Genomic DNA, 19,014 nt, shown 5'->3' on the forward strand with positions numbered 1-19,014 from the left:
TTTATATTAATTATAACTTGCTAGTTGGAGAGAAAGAATGAATTAATATCAAAACTTTAATTTTACTGTTGATGATCTCAGATGAGGTATAAACCATGTGGTCAGAAGACTGAAGAGGGACACATGAAACAGCAGTGCTGCTCTTTCCTGTCTACTTGTTGTCCAATAGCCAGTTTTGTTCAGTAACATTCTATTTGATTTTAGTATGTATAGATAGATATTCCTCAAATATTTTACCTTTTTTTTATTAATTAAAATGCCAGTAATTTTATTAATAGCATATAAAAATGCTGAGATAATTATCTTTAGATTTATTAGGGTATAATTTCTGCAGAATTGCATAGATAACTATTTTATAATGTACATATTTACTACTAGCATCTTGGCATTTTCTGACTAGAAGCTGTTTTCCTTGATGTGGGTAAATGCCAACTGTGACAGTGGCCTAGATGAAAAAAAGCCTGTAATGTTTTCTTCAAAATGCCCTGATTTTCCTGTTTTGCAATGTAGGATTCTGGTGTGGAATTGAATTGGACAAGCCCCATGGGAAGAATGATGGCTCTGTGGGAGGAGTGCAGTACTTCAGTTGCCTTCCCAGATATGGCATATTTGCACCCCCATCTCGTGTACAGAGGTGAGCGCTGAAGCTCTTGTGATGTTTGGGTTGCCAGATGATTTCTTAATACATTTCCAGTGTGAAACAAAATTTTGACAGATGCAGAAAATGCAAATGGAAGTTTGTAACCTCCATTAAAAACCTGGTGGTTTTAGATCAGCTTCTTGAAAGCAGGGTGTAAAACTGGAAATGCATCTCCCTCTTTCTCTTGCAGCTACCTGAAGTATTTTTATTCCGGGGCCTCTGATAGTCTGTGTTCTTTAAACCTTACTTTCATAACCCCATCCTGAGGTGTTCTTCTAAATTCAATTATGAAAGGAAATTGCCCTTGGCCGTGACTGGAAATGCTTTTTTTATCCCAGCTAACTGCACAGAGGATTCAACAAAGCATGCACCACTTGCTTGTAGTCTCTTCCTTAGGTTCCAGGAAGAGCATCCAAGGAGTTCTGTACCCTTTCCTCCTGTATTTGTATGTAGTTACTCTGCCAGACATGTTTTTTCTTTTATTTCTCTGAATGAGCCAGCTCAGGCAAACTGTCAGGAACTTGCCTCAGAATTATACCTGCTGTCTCAGTGAGTGAGAGGCAAGTAACTCAAATACACTGATTTGCTCCAGGCCCTTCTTGCATAGCAGTCTGAGTGCAGCAGGAATGTTGGTGTCTGTTGAGGGCAGATGGAGAAGGAAAGAATCAAAACCTCATCACTATCTGACAAGAAGCCAGTAGGTTTGTTCAAAGTTGAGTTGAAATGACCTCTTCATTGTGTTATTGCTTTTCAGACTAACAGGTTCTCTGGATTCTCTCACAGAGACTTCGTGGAGTAAAGTAACTCACACTTTTCCAGGTAGGGTTGAGGGACATTGGGATTTGGGTGAGGCAGCCAAAACCATCTACACAAAGCCAACTTCTCCAAAAGCACATGAGATTTTCAGGGACCCCAAATGCCAGCCAGCAGTCTGGCTGCTCCCTTCCTAAAAATGTAGCCTGCCGAAGGAACTGTGGAGTACTAGATTGTTTCTAACACGCTACTGGCAGAAAGAATTATGTCAGATATGGTTGTTGGCAGTCTTCCCTTATTGCTAATTGGAGAGAAAGGGAAATGGAACCTGCTCCTTAATACAAATTGAGATTGATAAAGGGAGCAGTAGGGGGACGTCCCTATGAAATTACTAAAACTTGTGTGACGTACTTGAAGTAGTTGATTTTCTTTTCCTCTACTTATGCTTTTTGCGCAAAGACCTTCAAATTACCCTTGTTTGGTTTGTTTAATTTAATTTTTGTTCCCTCTTAAAAGCCAAACATTATAGGCATATATAGTTCATGAGAAGTTTAATTGTTTAATTTCCAAATGAGAAGGGAGAATGTGCAGCAAATGTAGTGGAAGCAGTATAAAAGAAAACACAAAGAATATGCGTTCATAAAGGTTGTTTTTTCCTTAAGAAGCCCCTACACAGCTTATTAATCTTTCCATTCAGGTTTTAGACGCAGTCTAAGTACCACTTCTGCATCTTCACAAAAGGAGATAAACAGAAGAAATGCCTTTGTTAGGTGAGTGTTACGAGTTTCAAGTACTTGGGTCAGCTGGCTGTTAGCTCAAAAAAAACCCCTTTCATGCATATAGCATATCTAGACCTTTACACGTTCATTTTTTTTCTTTCCGAAATGGACCAGTAATATACTGTTTTTCCATGGGCAGCCAGGAGTACAGGCCTAGAATTGAGGCTGGCATTGAAGTTGTTTTCCAGTCATTCAGCACTGCATATTCTCCAAATTTTTGTATTTTCACGCAGCTGGGTGAAGTTCAGAGACTCTTGGTAAAGGGCTTCACTTTGTTCTGGTGATCCTGACTGACACTTGTATGTTAAAAGTTGTTTGGTTAAACCGTTTTAAGCCCCAAATAAAATGTTTTGTATGGCTTAATTTACCAATATTATCACCTGCTGTAAATGTTGTAGATCCTAGCATCAGGTGAAGGAAATTGCTTTTCCAGTACTTCAGACTGCCAATTGTAGCAGCCTGCCACTGTTATTTCATGGTTTGTTAGTGACGTGAGATCGAGCCCAGGTTTTCTAAAAAGGATTTGAGGGTGTCTTTTTTTTTCCCCCATGCACTTCCTTGAGTTACAGATTTGCCCTCGATGCTTTCTAACAAAACAAGAGACTTTTTTTGTTCCCTTTCTTTTCTCACAAGATCCAAGAGCTCTGTGTTGCGGCGCAGCTGGAGCAGCAGCACTACAGCTCTCTCCGAGGGGCCCGTGAAGCTGCACGAAGGCTCCCAGGTTCTCCTGACCAGCTCCAATGAAATGGGCACCATCAGGTACATCGGTCCCACGGCCTTTGCCCCAGGGATCTGGCTGGGGCTGGAGCTCCGCAGTGCCAAGGGGAAGAACGACGGCTCCGTGGGGGAAAAGCGCTACTTCACCTGCAAGCTGAACCACGGCGTCTTGGTGCGGCCCAGCAGGGTCACCTACCGTGGGATCAACGGGGCAAAGCTGGTGGATGATATTTGCTGAGCCCCAGTGCACTCGGTGAGTGGGGAAGGAGTATTTTAAAGCACAAACATCCCTGCCTAGAATGCAAACTTGTTTTGGAGTCTTTAAATCTGCATTTGCATTTTACGTACATAGCTATATATGTATGTGTGTGTATATAATATATATATTTTATATAAATATATATATATAAAATAGATTAAAAAGGAGTTGAGGCATGTTAAGAAGTACAACCACTGTTGAGTTTCTCTTACTTTAATGACCCTTGTCTGGAAGGTTATTAAAGCATCTTGGGTTTAAGCTGCTGCATCATTTGAAAACTCTTCCAGTTGGAGAACAGAGCGTCTGCAGCGTTCTCTAAAGTTCCTCTGTGGTTCATGTAGTATTTAGAGGGTTTTTCTCTGTGTAGTAATGAACTGGGAATGTTTGTGCATTGCCTGCTTTTGACAGCAGAGGTGGTTGATGAGTGACATTAGCCTGGTTCCTGGGCACTTTGTCAATTCCAATACCAGCTGCTAGCAATAAGAAAGGAGGGGAAAGAACCCCAAACCTCCCCCCCCCACCCCCCCTTTTTCAAACAGTTGTGGAGTATTTTTGCATTTTATTGTTCAAATCTCTCCTCTTCTGTCTCCTTCCTCTTCTCCATAATGCAAAAGGGCTGATAAATACAAGGATTTTCCCCTCTCTAGTGAAGAGCAGCAATTAAATAAAAAGCCTTTAAAAAGCACAAATATGCTGCATGTCAGTCTGTACAGTAACAAGCACTTTTTGTTCTGCATTTGTAGAAGGAGCTACATATAAGATGCACTGTTTAAAATAACGCACTTTGCACTCTCCTTGAGAGCTTTCTCTCATTTTTAGAGACTTTTTTTTTTGTTTGGGGTGCTGCAGGCAATGAGTGTCACAGCTATAAAATACAAATAAACCCAGAGTGGAATATATAATATTAAGCCTGTATAAATACAGCAAGGTAATTCCTGCCAATGGTATGGAACAGATTCAGGGTTTTCAAGCAAGCTGTTGCCATTATTTGATTAGTTTGTGATACATGTTTCTTTTTGTTTGCTTTGGAACAGTTTCCAGTATAAATTTTTTGTGAGATCTTATGATGAATTAAGAATAGTTTTAGGTACAGCACTGTAATGGGCCTTTATGTGACATAATTTGTGTAACAGCCTTTTAGAACAGCTAATCTTTTGTCCATGTTTTAAACATAGACTGTATTTTAATTGCTCAGTATATGTAAACATTATCTTAACTGGATGGGTTTGTGTTCATTTACACATTTACTCTTAAATGATTTGCTTGCTCTTGCCTACTTGAAGAAGTGACACTTTAAATTGTAATATCCTATTTTTAGACAGAATCCTGCTGCTGTAACCTTCTTTTAAATGTTGCTGTAGCTATTTTCCTGATCTGTATTTAAAATAATGGATATCATATTCTAACTTATGGGAATTTTTAATTGAACATAAAAGCTGTAAATTTGAATGTAAAAAAACCGTAATGCTTTATATTTAGAGATGCAGATACTCAGTGATGTACTGACTTTACTTTGTCCTAATATCTGTTTCCCCCTGGTATTAATAAAATGAAACCCTGTTAAAGAGTAGTGCAAAAAGAATTTTCTCTGGGTTTTTACAGAAGGTAGAGAAGGACATCTCTCTGTACAAAGTAAGTGCATGGCGTTCAGTGGGGAGCAGCAACTGCCAACTGTGAAGCAGAAGCTTTTCTCTCTCCTGGCTGTTAGCACAGAACTGCCAGTTCCAACCAAAGCCTTTGCACAACGCATTCTGTCACAGCCTGGTGCTCCTCGGTGAGCGGTGGAGTTTCTGGGAGGAGACACTCTTTATCAGGAATGCTCTTTTCCTGCCTCACCAGATGGAATGGGTGGAACTGCTTTATCTGAGGAGTGGCTGGAATTCTCCAGGAGGTAGGTAGGGGGACAAGTGTGGGGGTGAGGCAGCAAGGTGAGGCAGCTTTTTAGTCACACCATTTCTGTGTGGTCTGTCTGGCACAGATGATTCAGTGGGAGCTTGTTTTTCCTGCAAGGGTGTCAGGCTCCACCTTCCACAGCTCCATAGCTCTAGGCAGTGCAGCTGGAAGCAGGGTCTGGCACTGGGGTATGTGCTCTACCTTCCCTTTCAGCTTCAGCCAGCAGCACATCTCTCCTGGAAATTCTGGTTGTCATTGGCTTGAGCACTGTAGCTTAGAGGAACAAGTCTCACTGTTATCAGGATGGAGCTGTTTTGGTAGCTCTCAGAATCTTCTGCCAGGAAGCAAGAAGCACTGTAAATTTATGCTGTGTGAAACAGAAATAAATCAGTCCATTCCAGAAAGGATTACTGATGGCTGTCTTCAAGGTGATGATGGGAAGGGATTTGTGCTTCCCTAAATCCAAGGTAAGTTGCCATAATCCTTTACTTCAACTCTTGCAGGAGGACACTGTCATAAAAAAAAATTCTGAAAAAGTGGCAGTGAAGTTTGAAATTAGGTGTTGAGCAGAGGACTGTACTATCACAGCCCCTGACTGGTTAGAAGAAAAGCCAAATGATCCTCACAGTTCTGATAAATTACATAAATAAAGCATTATCTGTAGTTTATAAATAAATAAACAGATGGTCCCCAGCAATTCTTGCTCTCAGTGCAGACTCTGAGGCCAGTCCTTATCCCACAGTCTGTCTCAGGTTCCAATAAAGAAAATGTCCTTCCTTAGTACTCTTAGCAATTAAATCTTTCAAGCTTTCTTGAACACTGGCTGCAGAGACCACAGGTGGATGTGGACAGGAGGATGAGAATTTCTTGAGGTGTCCAAGGATGGGGGAATTAAGTTCTAGGGAGTTCAGCTCAGCTGGACTCAGTGGCTGATTTGCAGATGGTGACAGTAATGGTTTTCTGGGCAGGGAGCCTGAGCTTTCAGAGTGCTGCAGGTCAGCAATGTCCGAGGCACACGGATGCAAGGCTGGCTCTGCAGATCTGCAAGACAGTAGTTCCTCTGACAAGTTAACTCTGGTACCTGTGAGAGATGGCAAATTCGGCATTTCTGTCATGGCTTGTTCAGAGTTCAGCGTTTGCAGAAGCCATGTCAAGGACCAGGTGGAAACTGAAACTGTCCCTGAAAGCCATATAGCAGAGTACACACCTGTTCCCTGCCTGGCTGCAGACAGCCAACTCTGGAAGAAAGGGGAGTTAGAGCACAGATTTCCAGCCCATGCCAGATGCAAACCAGGCTGTGGTGGCTGGCTGCTGACCAGCCCTGTTCCTGGAAGAGCACAGGAGAGCACCTTTCTGAGTTAAGAGAGGGAAGAAAACAAAGGAGGGAGGGGAGAGGTGCCTACTCGAAGAGTCTTGTTAACCAAACCACAGCACTATGCTGCAGTAGAATGAGCACGTGAAGGAGAAAGTTTATAGTAAGCCAGTCCTAATTTCAAGGCACGTTTCTTGAGAATGCAGCTACCTAGGCCATAGGAGTGGCATGGGATGGGATAAAAAGTGTGTGCTTCGGGGCAGGAGCTACCTCTTCCTAAAAGTGTCACAAGATTCAATACTGTCATTTCCAATACTGAAAATGTATTAAAATACAGCTTATAGGTAGATCTACCCCCAGCCCAGACTCCAAGGCTGTCTTAGGTCTATGCATTTAGGAAAACACCAAAATATATCTTCATCCATATCCTTTTCTCTTTTTATACTGGCCAGTTAGTTTGCTGTGGGTACAAGCCAGCTTTCCTTGTGATAGAGGGAAGGGCACCCTCCCCTGAGAGAAAATTGGTGTGTAGCATTAGCAATGCAAAGACGTCTGGAACAGCTGTTTCAGGCCCAAAAGGTGGCTCAGGGTACCACCAAACCTGCTCCTTAGGGTGTTCATCACCTCAGTACTTCTGCAACTCTGCCAAGTAAAGGTGGATGTCCAGAGACCTCCCTCTGACGATCCAATCATTGCACAGCCCGACACGGAGAAATCCAGCTACTGTCACTTTATTTGTCTTCATGCCTTGTGGTTCACTACACTTGTTTACAATACAAATACACTATTCAATACAAAATACTCAATGACCATATATTAGTATTTTTCTTCATAGTATCCCTGAAGTGCACAGGCCCTTCCTTTATAAACAATGTTGCATAAATGGCTGTACATGAGATGGACACTCCTATAATGAAGCTCGGTACTTAAAGAAGCCACATGTGGACACTTGGGACATTTCCCTGTGACGGGTTTAACTCTGGGACAGACAAACGGCGATGTCTTTGCTGCTGTGGAAGGCTGTTTCATGCTATTCCCATGTCAAGGTTCTCATTCCCCAGGAGCCAGGCACAGTACCAGACATGCAAAGTGGCACCTGTCATTCCCTCTTTCAGCCCTCGTGTGCCGTGCTGCCGCTGCTCCTGCAGAGGCTGTGCAGGGAAGCTGGACACCGCCTCGGCCAAATTAATGCAGCCCTGGGGCTTCCCTCCTGTGGTCCCTGCACCTCCTCTCCCTGCACCACCTCCTCTGGGCCAAGCCCTCTCCCACCCTGCTCCCTCACTGCGCCTCGGGGGAGCAGAACCACCCTCGCTCCTGTCCTCGCTTCATTCCCAGGCACATGGTGGAGAAACAAGGTTCAGTAGCAAAAAGGGATGATGATGGGACAACTGGAAAGGTAGTGAGACAGGCATCCAAAACTAGTTTACTTCCAGCAGCTCATGGAATCAGAACCCTACTTATCTTCTATAGGAAACCAGGTAACATCCACATGGAAATAAGCCATTTTCAGAGCATAAGAGGGGTAGCACAGGGTTTTTCCCAGTTGTGCTTTACATCCTGTAGATCACACTGCTTCCCACTTTTCCACTGTAGAATGAGGAAGACATAAATTGGAACATCATTATTACCAACACAAAAGATTAACCGTCTTAAAATAAGTACCTTAAAAACATACAGTGTGTCAATAATCTATAATTTAAAAAATAAGTCATCGACAAAAATGGGTAAGAGGGTTAAAATAACTTGAATTTGTTTTTCTCCTAGCATGGAGGGGTTTGATAGAGGAATTTGGGATTTATAGAATGCTTTGGTCTGGTGAGCCCATGGTAACTTAAATCCCTTCTGGTCCCTGCAGCTCTGAGTACCGAAGAGGTGAATTGTCCTAGACACAGAAATTAAAATTTCTGGTTCATGATCATGGTAACTGCAGCCTGAACACAAGTAACACAGCACCCTTTGGTCCAAGCAATTAATGGTAGTATTTGTTTTCTAAGAAACAGGACAGGTAAATGCTCCAGCTCTTGTTTCTAAGTGAGAAGATTTGATTAGCTCCAATATTTACAGAACAGTTTTTGCAACCTGGGGTACTGTGATTGGACAGCACACAGGGATACCAAACTAAATGCTTGCTGTGGAGCTCAGAAATGGTATGGTTTTAACATTAAAAATAAGCCCAAACTGGATTTCTGAATTCCAAGAGTTGAGAGAGAGGGATTAAAAAAAACCCCCAATAATACAAACAAACTCCCAAACTCCAACCAACTGAGAAAATCCAAACCATGAAAGAACCCACAACAAAGACATTAGAGGGAAGCTCACTTAAGAGCAGCTGCCAGTGCTGAACAGTATTTGTCTCAATGCACTCTACTCAGCAGACTGGAGAATTTCAATAGTAATTCACTAATTTACCCTGATCAGAATTCTCCCTTGACATATTCCATAGGTAAGAAGCAGGAACATGTTTAGCTCTTCATTTTTTTACAACTCCCATTCTGTAAGAGCATTTTGGTAGAAATTCTATGATAAAATAACTGCGCAGCACAAGCCCAGAGCAGTAAGCACACTCTCCCACGGCTGGGGGAGCCTGCCTTTCACACCTACAGACTTAAAATCATCTCTTGCTGCTTGTGCTTTTTAAGTTTCTTTAGAAATGCCACCTTCAACATCGTAACCTAGCTGCTTATCTGCATTTGTGCAGCATTGAAGCTGCTGCCCCAGATCCAAAAATTAATACTTTCAGCTAGTTAAAGATCATTAACTTAGCAACTTTTTGTTCTTGTGCATTCTTTTGAAAACACTCATCAGTAAACAGGTCAGCTTCTGCCCTCAGTAACTTTGTAAGGCAGCAAAAACTCAGAATGTGCTCCTTTGCAAAGAAAAACTAAAGAAAAGAATGAGGAGCTTCAGCTCTTCTGAAAATGAGAAAGCTGGAATACTTAAATGAAGATTGCTGTTATATGTGAATAATGTACTAGGGTAATAAATTGTTCAGATAGTGCTTGCCTCCTGAATTAATCAGCTTTCCTGAGACTTGAGAAACTACCCCATTGAGTTTACTGAGCTAGAGAGAGAGACTGGTGTGACACTAACACAGTCCTAAGCTAGATAGAATCCTTCCCCAGTGGCTATTTCACAGTAAGAGCTGCAAGCCTAATAGCCTTGGAGATGACAAATACCCTCTTAGCTCAACCTGTAAGTATAACCCTTGTTATCCCGCATAACCCATGCAGCAGCAGTGGGATGGATCTCTAGCAGATGAACATGAAATTCAGAGCAGCCCCAGACCCAAGCTTTCCAACACACAAGCACAGCCTGTTAACCAGTCACCACATCTACTTTTGGCTTTGGTCTAAAAAAAAGGATTTAATTCTGTATATCAGAGGCATCAGAAAGGCAAACTAGGAGAGCACACTACTGCTCTCCCTGCAATATGTTTTTTGCAAGGGGTTGGCCCAAGCCAAGTCCTCCAGTTTCAATCTGCCCATCCCAAAGTTTAGGATGTACAGGAATTCTGGTTTGTTCCCTTATGAAGACAGGAAGCTTACCTCAATGTTTGGATCCAGGGCCAGACTCAGGGTCACTTCACTGAAACAAAGAGTCTCAGACTGAAGAACCTTCCCATTCCTTTGCTGATGGTCCAGTAGTCCCGTTTCTATGGAAATAAGCACCCCTTTTTTGGATAGCGTTCATGCTTAAACAGCTCTCCCAACCCTAAGCTGAAGTTACTAATGCACATCTTTACACATGAATCATTTCCTACATCTATGTTTTGACAATACACTTAACTGGAATATTTTTCATGCACGGGGTGTACAAAGTGAGTCAATGGAGTGTTTGTCCTTAAACCACTATCATACATGTAGTTTGTTGAAGGAAAAAGGGTTCTTAGACCCTTCAATACAGACAGTATCTGGCTTCCAGACAGTGGCACGATGTAGTCTTCTGCCTTAATGGTGTTGTTCGTACAGGGTATGTCAAAGGCTATTTCAAACCTTCGAGGTATGCAGGTGGCTGTCCATTTTCAGGGTGTGGGGAAAGTCTCTCTCATGACCATAGTCCTTTAAAGCTTCACCTTGATTCCACTTGACACTCACAGGTTCCTGATGAAGGGCATTCCTACTTTTGTAGGACAGAAGGAATTCTAAAGGGCTTTACTCAGTTCTGGTGCTTAAGCATAGGTAAACAAAAACAAACCAAAGAAAATCCCAGCCAAACAATGCCCGCCCCCTGAATGCCTCATAGCCTCTACACCCGTCCTCGTCTTCCTCTCCTCTCCCCTTCAACTGATGCAGTGTGACCAGGGTTTTTCCATTGCCCTACCAGCACCCCTACGACACTGTGCATTCAAGGACTTTTGAAGACTGGATTGTAGCTGGAACAAGACTTGAGAATGTGCCATTGCGTCACCATTCAGCGCTGGTGTGGTTTTTTTGTTTGTTTGTTTGTTTGGACAGAGGACGCTCTTCCCAAACCCACTACAAGCTTGGCCAGCAGCAGGAGACCTCCAAGTCTTCCACAGCAACGACAAGTTTGGCACGGAAAAGCCCAGACATGAAACACTCATGGCAGTGAGCCACAGCTTGACATGGAAGCAGAGGACGCACAACTGGGAAAAGCTCACGGGAAGGGCATGACAACAACCATGCGGATGAGTTGATGCAACAGCAGCTGGGCCTTGCAGTTAACAGCAGTTCCCTGCATCCTCCCTCCCCCTTGTTCCTTTGACTCTACTGGGGCTCCGGTGGTTTGAAGCCTCAGGTTAGTAGAAATTACAGCGTCAAGGGTGGCACTTTTGGAGCAAGTTTGCACAAAATAGGAGGTGATGCTGTCAGATGCCTTGCTCGTGGTGTGTTGGGTAACAGGACATCTCTTCAAGGCTCAGGGGCCACACGGGGGAAAAGTCAAGAGAGGGTCGAGGGCTCTCAGGGCCCCTGCTGGGTTATGTGGCTCTTGTTTCTAAGGACAGGGTCCTCGTAGCTGCTAGCGCAAGGTGGTGTGGAGTTTTCCAAGGGTAAGCCCTGCTGTTGATATCCATAGTTGACATTCCCACAGGGGAAGTGGCGAAGCCTAAAGAGAGGCACTTCTTTAACACTTGCAGTTAGGGAAGATGGCTCTAAGAGCAGGGAGGAGCCTGGCAGCCTGCCAGTCACAATGTTGGGCCCCACAGTACAGTTTCCTTCCTGTCCCAAATTCTCCCTCTCGGGCCTCTCCTTCTCCAGCAGAGAACTGTTTTTGCTGGCCTGCTTCTCTGCAAACCAGGAACCATAGGTTGGATTCCAGAGGTTGGTGGGCTTGTTTCTGGAGCCCCGGCTTTTGTGAAGCTCAGAAGGGGGATTGGACTGGGCGTAGGCCATGTTGATGTGTCCCCCCCCTGTGGCTGACTGCACCTTCCCCGGCGCTGGCTGTTCCAAAGCTCCCACTTTCCCTAGAGATTTTCCAGCAGTGACGGCTGATGGTAGGGGGGGTGGAGAAGGCAGGGTTTGCTTATCATCCTTTCTGTCTTGGTGTGTTGAGACCAAAAGAGGAGGAATTCCTTCTGGATCGTCAGGGCGCATCACCACCTCCTCCTCAGCCGATGGGCCGTATTCGACTGGCAAGGCGGTGTTAATGACATCGGGATCCTGCCGAAGGGAATAATGGGAATTTCTCAAAGTCTGCAGCCATCACACATTGAATGACACATCTAGCAGCTGTCATGCTATGATCTTAATACATCCCACCGCCCAGAGCCCACATTCCATGAGGAATGCAAACAAAGTGCAGTTAGGTGTGAGATGCAACAGGATATCCTTAAAATCCAACTCTTTAAAAGAAAGTGACCCTTAAACTCACCATAGAACAGCAGAGGCACAAAACCAATGAAAAGCATTTTTTATGTTCAGCAAAATTTCCTGTGGGAATGTTTTTTGGCATCTATACCATCTCAGCGTTCATAATGCTCTCAGATAATATTGAGAAAGCTGGAGCCATGTAAGTATTGCCTCCACACAACAAGGGAGGAATGGGAACGGAGAGTGAAGACAATACTGGCAGACCCCTTGAAGCCTGAATCCGTAGGGACTGCAGTTCTGAGCTAGTTAAGCAGTTTTGAAAATTAAACTGAGAGAAAATGCAGTGATCCTGGCACCTTTTACTTATTGCTATATGCCATCGCAAGCTACAGATAGCAGAAAAAAATGTCCCCCAATCCCAGGGTCCAAACACACATAAAAAACAGATCAAGCTTCCCAAATAGCAAGGGAAAGAAAATGGACTGAAGCAAACAACAGTGAGATCATACAAGGAGCCTGATGCAGGTGGGAGAGCATTTCCCAAACTGCTCCACTCCTCACAAGCTAAACTGGTGGTAAAAAAAAAACCAAAAAAACCCCAGTAAATCAGATTTTGGCCTGGAAACTCAGCCACACCTTTTCCCTGTTTTTCAGCCTAAGGATACTCACTCCTGTAGCCTGGCCATTTCCACCTGCCTCCTCCAGCTCTGTCAGATTCAAAAAATTGCCAGCAGCTGCTGAAACCACCTGCAAAGGGTGCTCTGAGCTGGGACCATTTCTGTTCAGTGCTGACTATGCCTTAAGGGAACCACTGGGATGGAGCGGCTGGGATGAGGCACGTGAAAGCAGTGCAGATGCTGGCCTTTCTTTGCTCTTCTGCTTGTTGGAATCTGCGCCTCTATAAGCAGAGGCAGAGCTACAGGCGTGCTCTTTGTAAAGCTGTGTCAGCCTGCGCCTTTCAGCAGCAAAAGACAAGGATCAAGCACCTGATGGGGTGAACATCCCAGCCAGGGGTCCCAGGCTGACATCAGTCTCCCTGGACTGCTGACTGCAGTAGTGCAGTGCTGTCTCCTCATCTCATGTCCTGGCTTGTCTAGACAGCTCCTCAAGAAGAACCCTCTCCACCCCTCTCATCCAAGATGAATGAACACCAATACCTGAGTGCAGTACTCAATCCTCTCCAGGATTATGGCAAAGTTTGGCCGATCTTCAGGCTGGTGCTGCCAACACTGGGTCATAATGCGGTAGCTGGAGGGGCAGAAGAGGAGATATTCATGAATGGCGGATCCTGTGGGATGTAAACTCACGGCAGCTTAGGAATCACAGACATTCATCACTGTTCTTGCTTCTAACAAATAAGAGTTCTCTGTTTTCCCTGGAGTTGGACAACTGATACACTGATAACCACTGGAATGTGATCACCAGTGGGCTGAAATCCAGTCTTTTGGAGAAATTACTCATCCACCCGAAATCCCTTGGGCAATACACTAAAGGTAGGCAGGGCTGTAGAGAAAGGAGCCCAGATGTCCCTGCCTGTGAACAGCCTGATGCATTGAAGTTTCACAGCTAACCTAAGATAGAGAAATATTGTGTCGTCTTTGTCCAAAGAAGCAGGGGCCAGGACTTCTCAAATGGGCCCGGAATTGCTCTCCAAAACAACAGAAAAATTAGAGAAATCACTGGCACTAAAGTTTAATAAGGCTGATTAGTCATGATTAGGTCAATCTGAAAAGTCATTAACTTTTGAGTAGAGAAAAAGCATTTGAAACAGAAACTCAGTTGCATGAATATATCAAAGTTATAGTCTCATACACAGGGCCAGGGCAGTTTTTAGGTGGATCCATCCTTCCTCCATTGGTGACAAACTCCAGAACCTCCTGGTTGCTTTTGCTGGGGTAGGGCATGTATCCCAAAGAGAATATCTCCCACAGCAATACGCCAAAGGACCTGAGTACAGAAGCAAAGGGAAATAAAGTGAGGGATACTGGAATGAACATCACCAGTGGGCAATGCCCTTAGGTTCAGTACCATCAGCATTGCTCTCTGCAACCTTTGATCAGGCAGTTGGTGGAAATCCTGCTGTAAGATTCAGACATAAATAAGCTGCACAGTTGCAACAGTGAACTTTAAAATCTTTTAACAAATACCAGTAGCTGACTTTAGCCTATGATGTCGGTAGGTAAATATGGTTGCTTTGCCCTTGTACTCAGCTGTGTTCACCTGGAGGTAACAGAAGTCAGGTTATCATTTTCTGAGACACTGACCACTGCTGGAGACAGGAGTGATGGCAAACTTTTCCTTGGAATAGCTATTCTGCATGAAGTGTCATGCTAGTGAACTCCCACTGATGCTCTGAGGCCCACAGGCCCCACCTGTCACTAAGAGTACAATAAAAACCCTCCCTAGCAAACACAGCCCTGGGCCTGGGTGCTGTGGCCTGCAAAGCCCTGGGGACAGTGGCTGGGACAGGACCCGTCCCAAAGCATTCACCTGGTCAGTGGCTTGGAAACCACACCCTTGCTGGTTAAAGTTGTAGAGAGATGTGCAGTGATGGGAAACTCCTCTCCTTGGTGCTGAGACAGGCAGAGCTCAGCGGTACGAGAGTGTGGGCCTTGCTCCTCTGCCGGAGTTTGCTCAGGAGCTGTGTCCTGGCCCCCAGCCACTTCCTTGTCCGCACACTCCCTGAACTCTTGACTCCTGCTCACCCAATTTTCCTCCCCACCTCTGGCCACTCAGGAGCTCCAAGTGCTGCTGTAGGCCAGGAGAAAGGCAAAACCCACAATGTACAACACCCTTCTCCATGACTGGCAGGATGGATCGTGCCTGCAGCCTCCCATGCTGCTTTTCTCAGTGTGGGACTGATGTTTTCCTCCCTGGAGCAGCACCTGCATCTGCTTTGATCTCCCTTCCCTGCCTGCTCATCTGCCCTGCAGCACCCACTTCTGCACAGGTCTGACCTTTCTGCTCCCTGGTCTCCTCAAACTCTGCTGGCTCTGAAAGACCCAACTTGTCTTTCTAGTATGTGAGAAATGAACAAAAACATGTGCTTTTTACAAAATATTCACAGTTTACAAAAGGAGTACAACACAGATAGACGGGACAGCGGAGGAAAGGAAGCGCACCATGTGTCTGTTTTTGATGTAAATATCCCTTCCATGAAAGCCTCAGGAGGCATCCATTTGACAGGCAACATTGCACACCCACCCTTACGATAGTAGCTGGCTCTGCAAAGAACAAACAAAACAAAAGAGTCAGTCAAGAATTCAGAAAATCCCATTATTATGGAATTTTTGCAATTACAAATATTAAAATCATAAGCGAGAGAAGAGACTAATTTAGGTGGAACAATCTAAGTGCTGAAATAACCTTTCTTCTCATAAAAGTAGTGGAAAAGACCAAACCATGGAAGTGCTATTTAATCTACATCACTTCAGGCCTGATCTGGTAAATCAGTTATCCTCATCCTCCTGGGGAATTACTAACACAGTAACTGCTGCTGGCAGAGTCTCCTCCTGCCCTTTTCAACCACAGCAAGATCTCCTCACCTCATCTCACACATGGTGATCTCAAGCATACCTAGCAAGAATAAACCAAACCTATCCCATATATACCCAGTCTAAAGCACTCTGAGTAAAATCCAAACCCCTTTGTAGGAACAAGGAGCTTGTTGGAGAGGATGCCAGGCCATTAGAGTTGGGACACTAGCACAGAAATATTCCTGAGACAGGAGTTACAACAGTCCTTTAGAATCACTGTCATTTAAAATAAAACCTGCAAGCCCCAGATCCCATCCTGACAGCTGTAGGAGGCTGCTCATGCAAGCTGGTATGACTGATCATAACTGCACAGCCTGAGCATCCAAAGGATATTCCTGGACAAAGAAACATATGCAGGCTTCAAAGGCACCTTTGAAAGCTCAGCACCAAAGTGTTCATCTTGGCAGTTGGTTCTGCTGATTGTGTGAGGGTGACAGATGCTACTTTGTCCCAGCAGAGCCCCATCTGACAGTGGGGAGGCACGGGGGCTCTTTGTGGAGGGAAAAAATCCAAGCAGCTCTGATACACTTGGGTTTTTGAAGATAGCACTCTGTTTGCATCACCTCAGGCTGTGATACTGTCAGAGCTCAAGCTAAGCAGAGCCAAGCCTGGCTTAGTAATTGCACAGGAGAATCCCCAAGCAGGGAAAAAAGAAGGCAAGGCACTGGAATAAACAGTGCGGGTGACTGAGCACGAGGCGTTCCTTCTTCCGAGTCAGGGCAAATCAATTCCTCAGCACAGCAGGATATGGAGCTGCACTTCTAGAGGTGCTCTCTGGAAGATGAGACATCAAACTACAGCCCTGACTGCTTATGGTCATTAAAGATTTTCTGGCACTTCTTGCAAGAGCAGAGGTAGTTAACCCCGTGTCCTGGCTGAATTCCAGTTTGGGTGATTATGATCTTGTTCTGCACCTTCCCCCTTTAGCTGCAGTAAATTAAGGAGATTTACTGATGACACCAAACCAAAGGTGCAGGGGTAGCATCAAGGAAAGAGATTAAACTCAGAATAATTTGGGATCACAAAACAAAAGGGCACATGGATGCCATTCAGTGTGGAGAACGTAAAGAAATGGAAAGGAGAACAGAGTCTAAAGAGGGAGGAAAAACATCTTCAATGACCATTAGACTTCACTGCCCAGGAGAAAACTGTCAGGAGTGGGAAAAGTCTCCGGGACAGTTTAAAGCAAACACCAGGAAGGCATCAGCTGGGATTAACCAGGCCGGGATCTCTCCACTCTCACCTCACCAGGGTTACACAGAGCAGCACAAGAGCCTGCACAAACACTGCTCCTCCCTAATTTCAGTGACCTTCCACTTGCAGGTACCCTGGGCTTGGCTCTGCTACCTGTATATATCCCGGGCCATTCCAAAGTCTCCAATCTTAGCCACTCTCCCAGGCCCTCGGCAGGTAAGGAGGCAGTTTCTGGCAGCAATATCCCTAAAAGGAAAGGGAAGAAAGGAAACAGAAAGAGAAGAGCCACTTAATCATTTGACAGTTTTGCAAGTCCAAAAGGAAACAAAAACTAGTACTTTCCTGAGCTGCAGAGAACCTAGAACAGCCAGAGAAGTCAGTATTTATGGATATCTACAGTGTCCCCAATTCCAATCTATCCCCACAGCAGGAACAGTTTTATTCTTTAACAATTTCTCTTTAGACTTCAAATAACATCTTCCAGTTGAAAGGGTGGGCCTCCTGTGAGCCTCTCTTCACCCTAGGAGCTATTTTTATGCCTCTAAGGAGTGCAAGAAGAGGAGCTGATTTCAGCAATGTACTAGTCCCAACATCAAGCTGTCTGGGGAATGATCCACTGATTTGCTCCTACTGTGCTTGTTGTCAAAGGCTGTTGTACTGCCAGAGACAGGCAGAAAAACAATGCGCAGATGTTGCTCTGAATACCGAAGTTGTGGGCCTGAATCTGTGTATGCAGGTACAGCTCCAAGCTCCACCTCTGCTGGGCTGGAGTAAACCTTGAGGTCTGAATAACACAGTGGCACAACTTGTGGGCAACTCTCAGAACTGTGAACTGCCACCTCTCTGCTCATCTCTATGCGAGAGGCAGATTTTAGATGCTTGCCAAACACCCTGTTTAGCAGGAGCAAGGGCCGCCTGATGCTGCCCTTCTGGCTGTACATGTACAGGTGTTCTTCAGAGGGAGAAGAAAAGGCTTCCAAAACGAGCAGACAGGCACTAAATAAAATTCATGACAGGAAGAGCTTTAAAGACTTCTGTCACAAGATTGTGTCCATCTGCAGAGTAGCCAAATAGGCTGCACAAGTGCAGGCCTTAAAAGAGGACCCAGGATCTTTGGCAAAACTACAGACCTTTGCCAGCCTGATTTGTAGCAGCTCCTCTTTTTATTGCTTCTGTGATTCTGACTTTGTCTGCTTCGTTTAAAGGTATCCAGCCACTAGAGTGCAGCAGGACATAAACATAAGGAGCAGGGCATTAGGAGTCCGTGCTGGCCCGCCAGCCGTGCCCAGGCTGCGCTCACCCACCTGTGGATGAAGTGGTTCTCCTCCAGGTACTGACACCCACACGCGATGTCACGGGCCACGTGGAGCAAGTCCAGCATGGAAAGGGAGGAGGGCTGATTCTGCCGAAGGACAAGGGACACACACGGGTTAAAAGCAGAAACATGGTGCGAGTTGTCACTGATGCAGCACTGGGAGCTCTGCAGCAAGTGACTTACCTCTGATGTCAATACACAAAGGGAGTAGGAAAATGCACAAGAGAGAATTCATACCCATGAACTATGAAAGGATGTGCAGACACAACGTTATACAGATCCCAGAGACAGAATCAGAACAGACAGAATCAGCTGGATCTGACTTTCTAGCTCCATTGGGATGCCCCTGTAAGAATTTTCCCCCGTTCTCATGGCAGATTCTTCTGAATTTTCAGCACGATTTTTGAGATCGGTAGCCTGAACTGCTCCTCACTGAGTTTCTTTGTATAATTGCCAGCTCCTCTCTAAAGTCACCTTGAACCACGGGAATGACATTTTGTGTAATGGCATGAGTCACATTTGCTCTTTCCCTCCTCCACATCTGTGTATGTTTTATCTTGCCCCTTAGAGCACTGAAACAGTTTTGTGTAGCCAATGGCTATGGAAGACTAAGGCTGCCAACTCTTTGTTCCTGCCCCTCTGATGAAGTCCACAGCCCTTGCCAGGAGGAGCCAGATGCTTTAGTGGAAAGGGCAGGATTCACACCGGCGCTTCTCAGCCCCTGAAGCCAAACCATCAGCTGCTGCCCTGAGGTGTGAATCAGTGATGCCTGAGGTGTGAATCCGTGATTCCTGTGGTGAGATTCAATGATCCCTGTGGCCAGTCCTGAGGCAGGGAGGAAAGTG

At 45.0% G+C, this 19,014-nt stretch overlaps 2 protein-coding genes across 4 annotated transcripts in view; one reads left to right on the forward strand and one right to left on the reverse strand.

The window, feature by feature from the left end:
• Positions 1–4,719, forward strand: part of CLIP4 (CAP-Gly domain containing linker protein family member 4) — a 33,371-nt gene extending 28,652 nt beyond the window's left edge. For all 3 annotated transcript variants that reach the window (XM_040058961.2, XM_040058962.2, XM_040058963.2), the window contains exons 15-18: positions 511–634; positions 1,395–1,459; positions 2,091–2,163; positions 2,806–4,719. In XM_040058961.2, the coding sequence (XP_039914895.1) occupies positions 511–634; positions 1,395–1,459; positions 2,091–2,163; positions 2,806–3,127 (584 nt within the window). In that variant the 3' untranslated portion in view covers positions 3,128–4,719. The remainder of the gene's footprint in view (positions 1–510; positions 635–1,394; positions 1,460–2,090; positions 2,164–2,805) is intronic.
• Positions 4,720–7,076: 2,357 nt separating this feature from the next.
• The window catches only part of ALK (ALK receptor tyrosine kinase), a 312,811-nt gene continuing 300,873 nt past the window's right edge, over positions 7,077–19,014 (reverse strand). Inside the window, 7 exon segments of the mRNA XM_040058905.2 lie at positions 7,077–7,940; positions 9,899–11,974; positions 13,282–13,372; positions 13,937–14,071; positions 15,247–15,348; positions 17,008–17,100; positions 18,159–18,256. Of these exon segments, the coding sequence (XP_039914839.1) occupies positions 11,276–11,974; positions 13,282–13,372; positions 13,937–14,071; positions 15,247–15,348; positions 17,008–17,100; positions 18,159–18,256 (1,218 nt within the window). The 3' untranslated portion in view covers positions 7,077–7,940; positions 9,899–11,275.

The sequence above is a fragment of the Hirundo rustica genome, chromosome 3 (genome assembly GCF_015227805.2).
Source record: "Hirundo rustica isolate bHirRus1 chromosome 3, bHirRus1.pri.v3, whole genome shotgun sequence".
Classification (NCBI taxonomy): domain Eukaryota; kingdom Metazoa; phylum Chordata; class Aves; order Passeriformes; family Hirundinidae; genus Hirundo; species Hirundo rustica.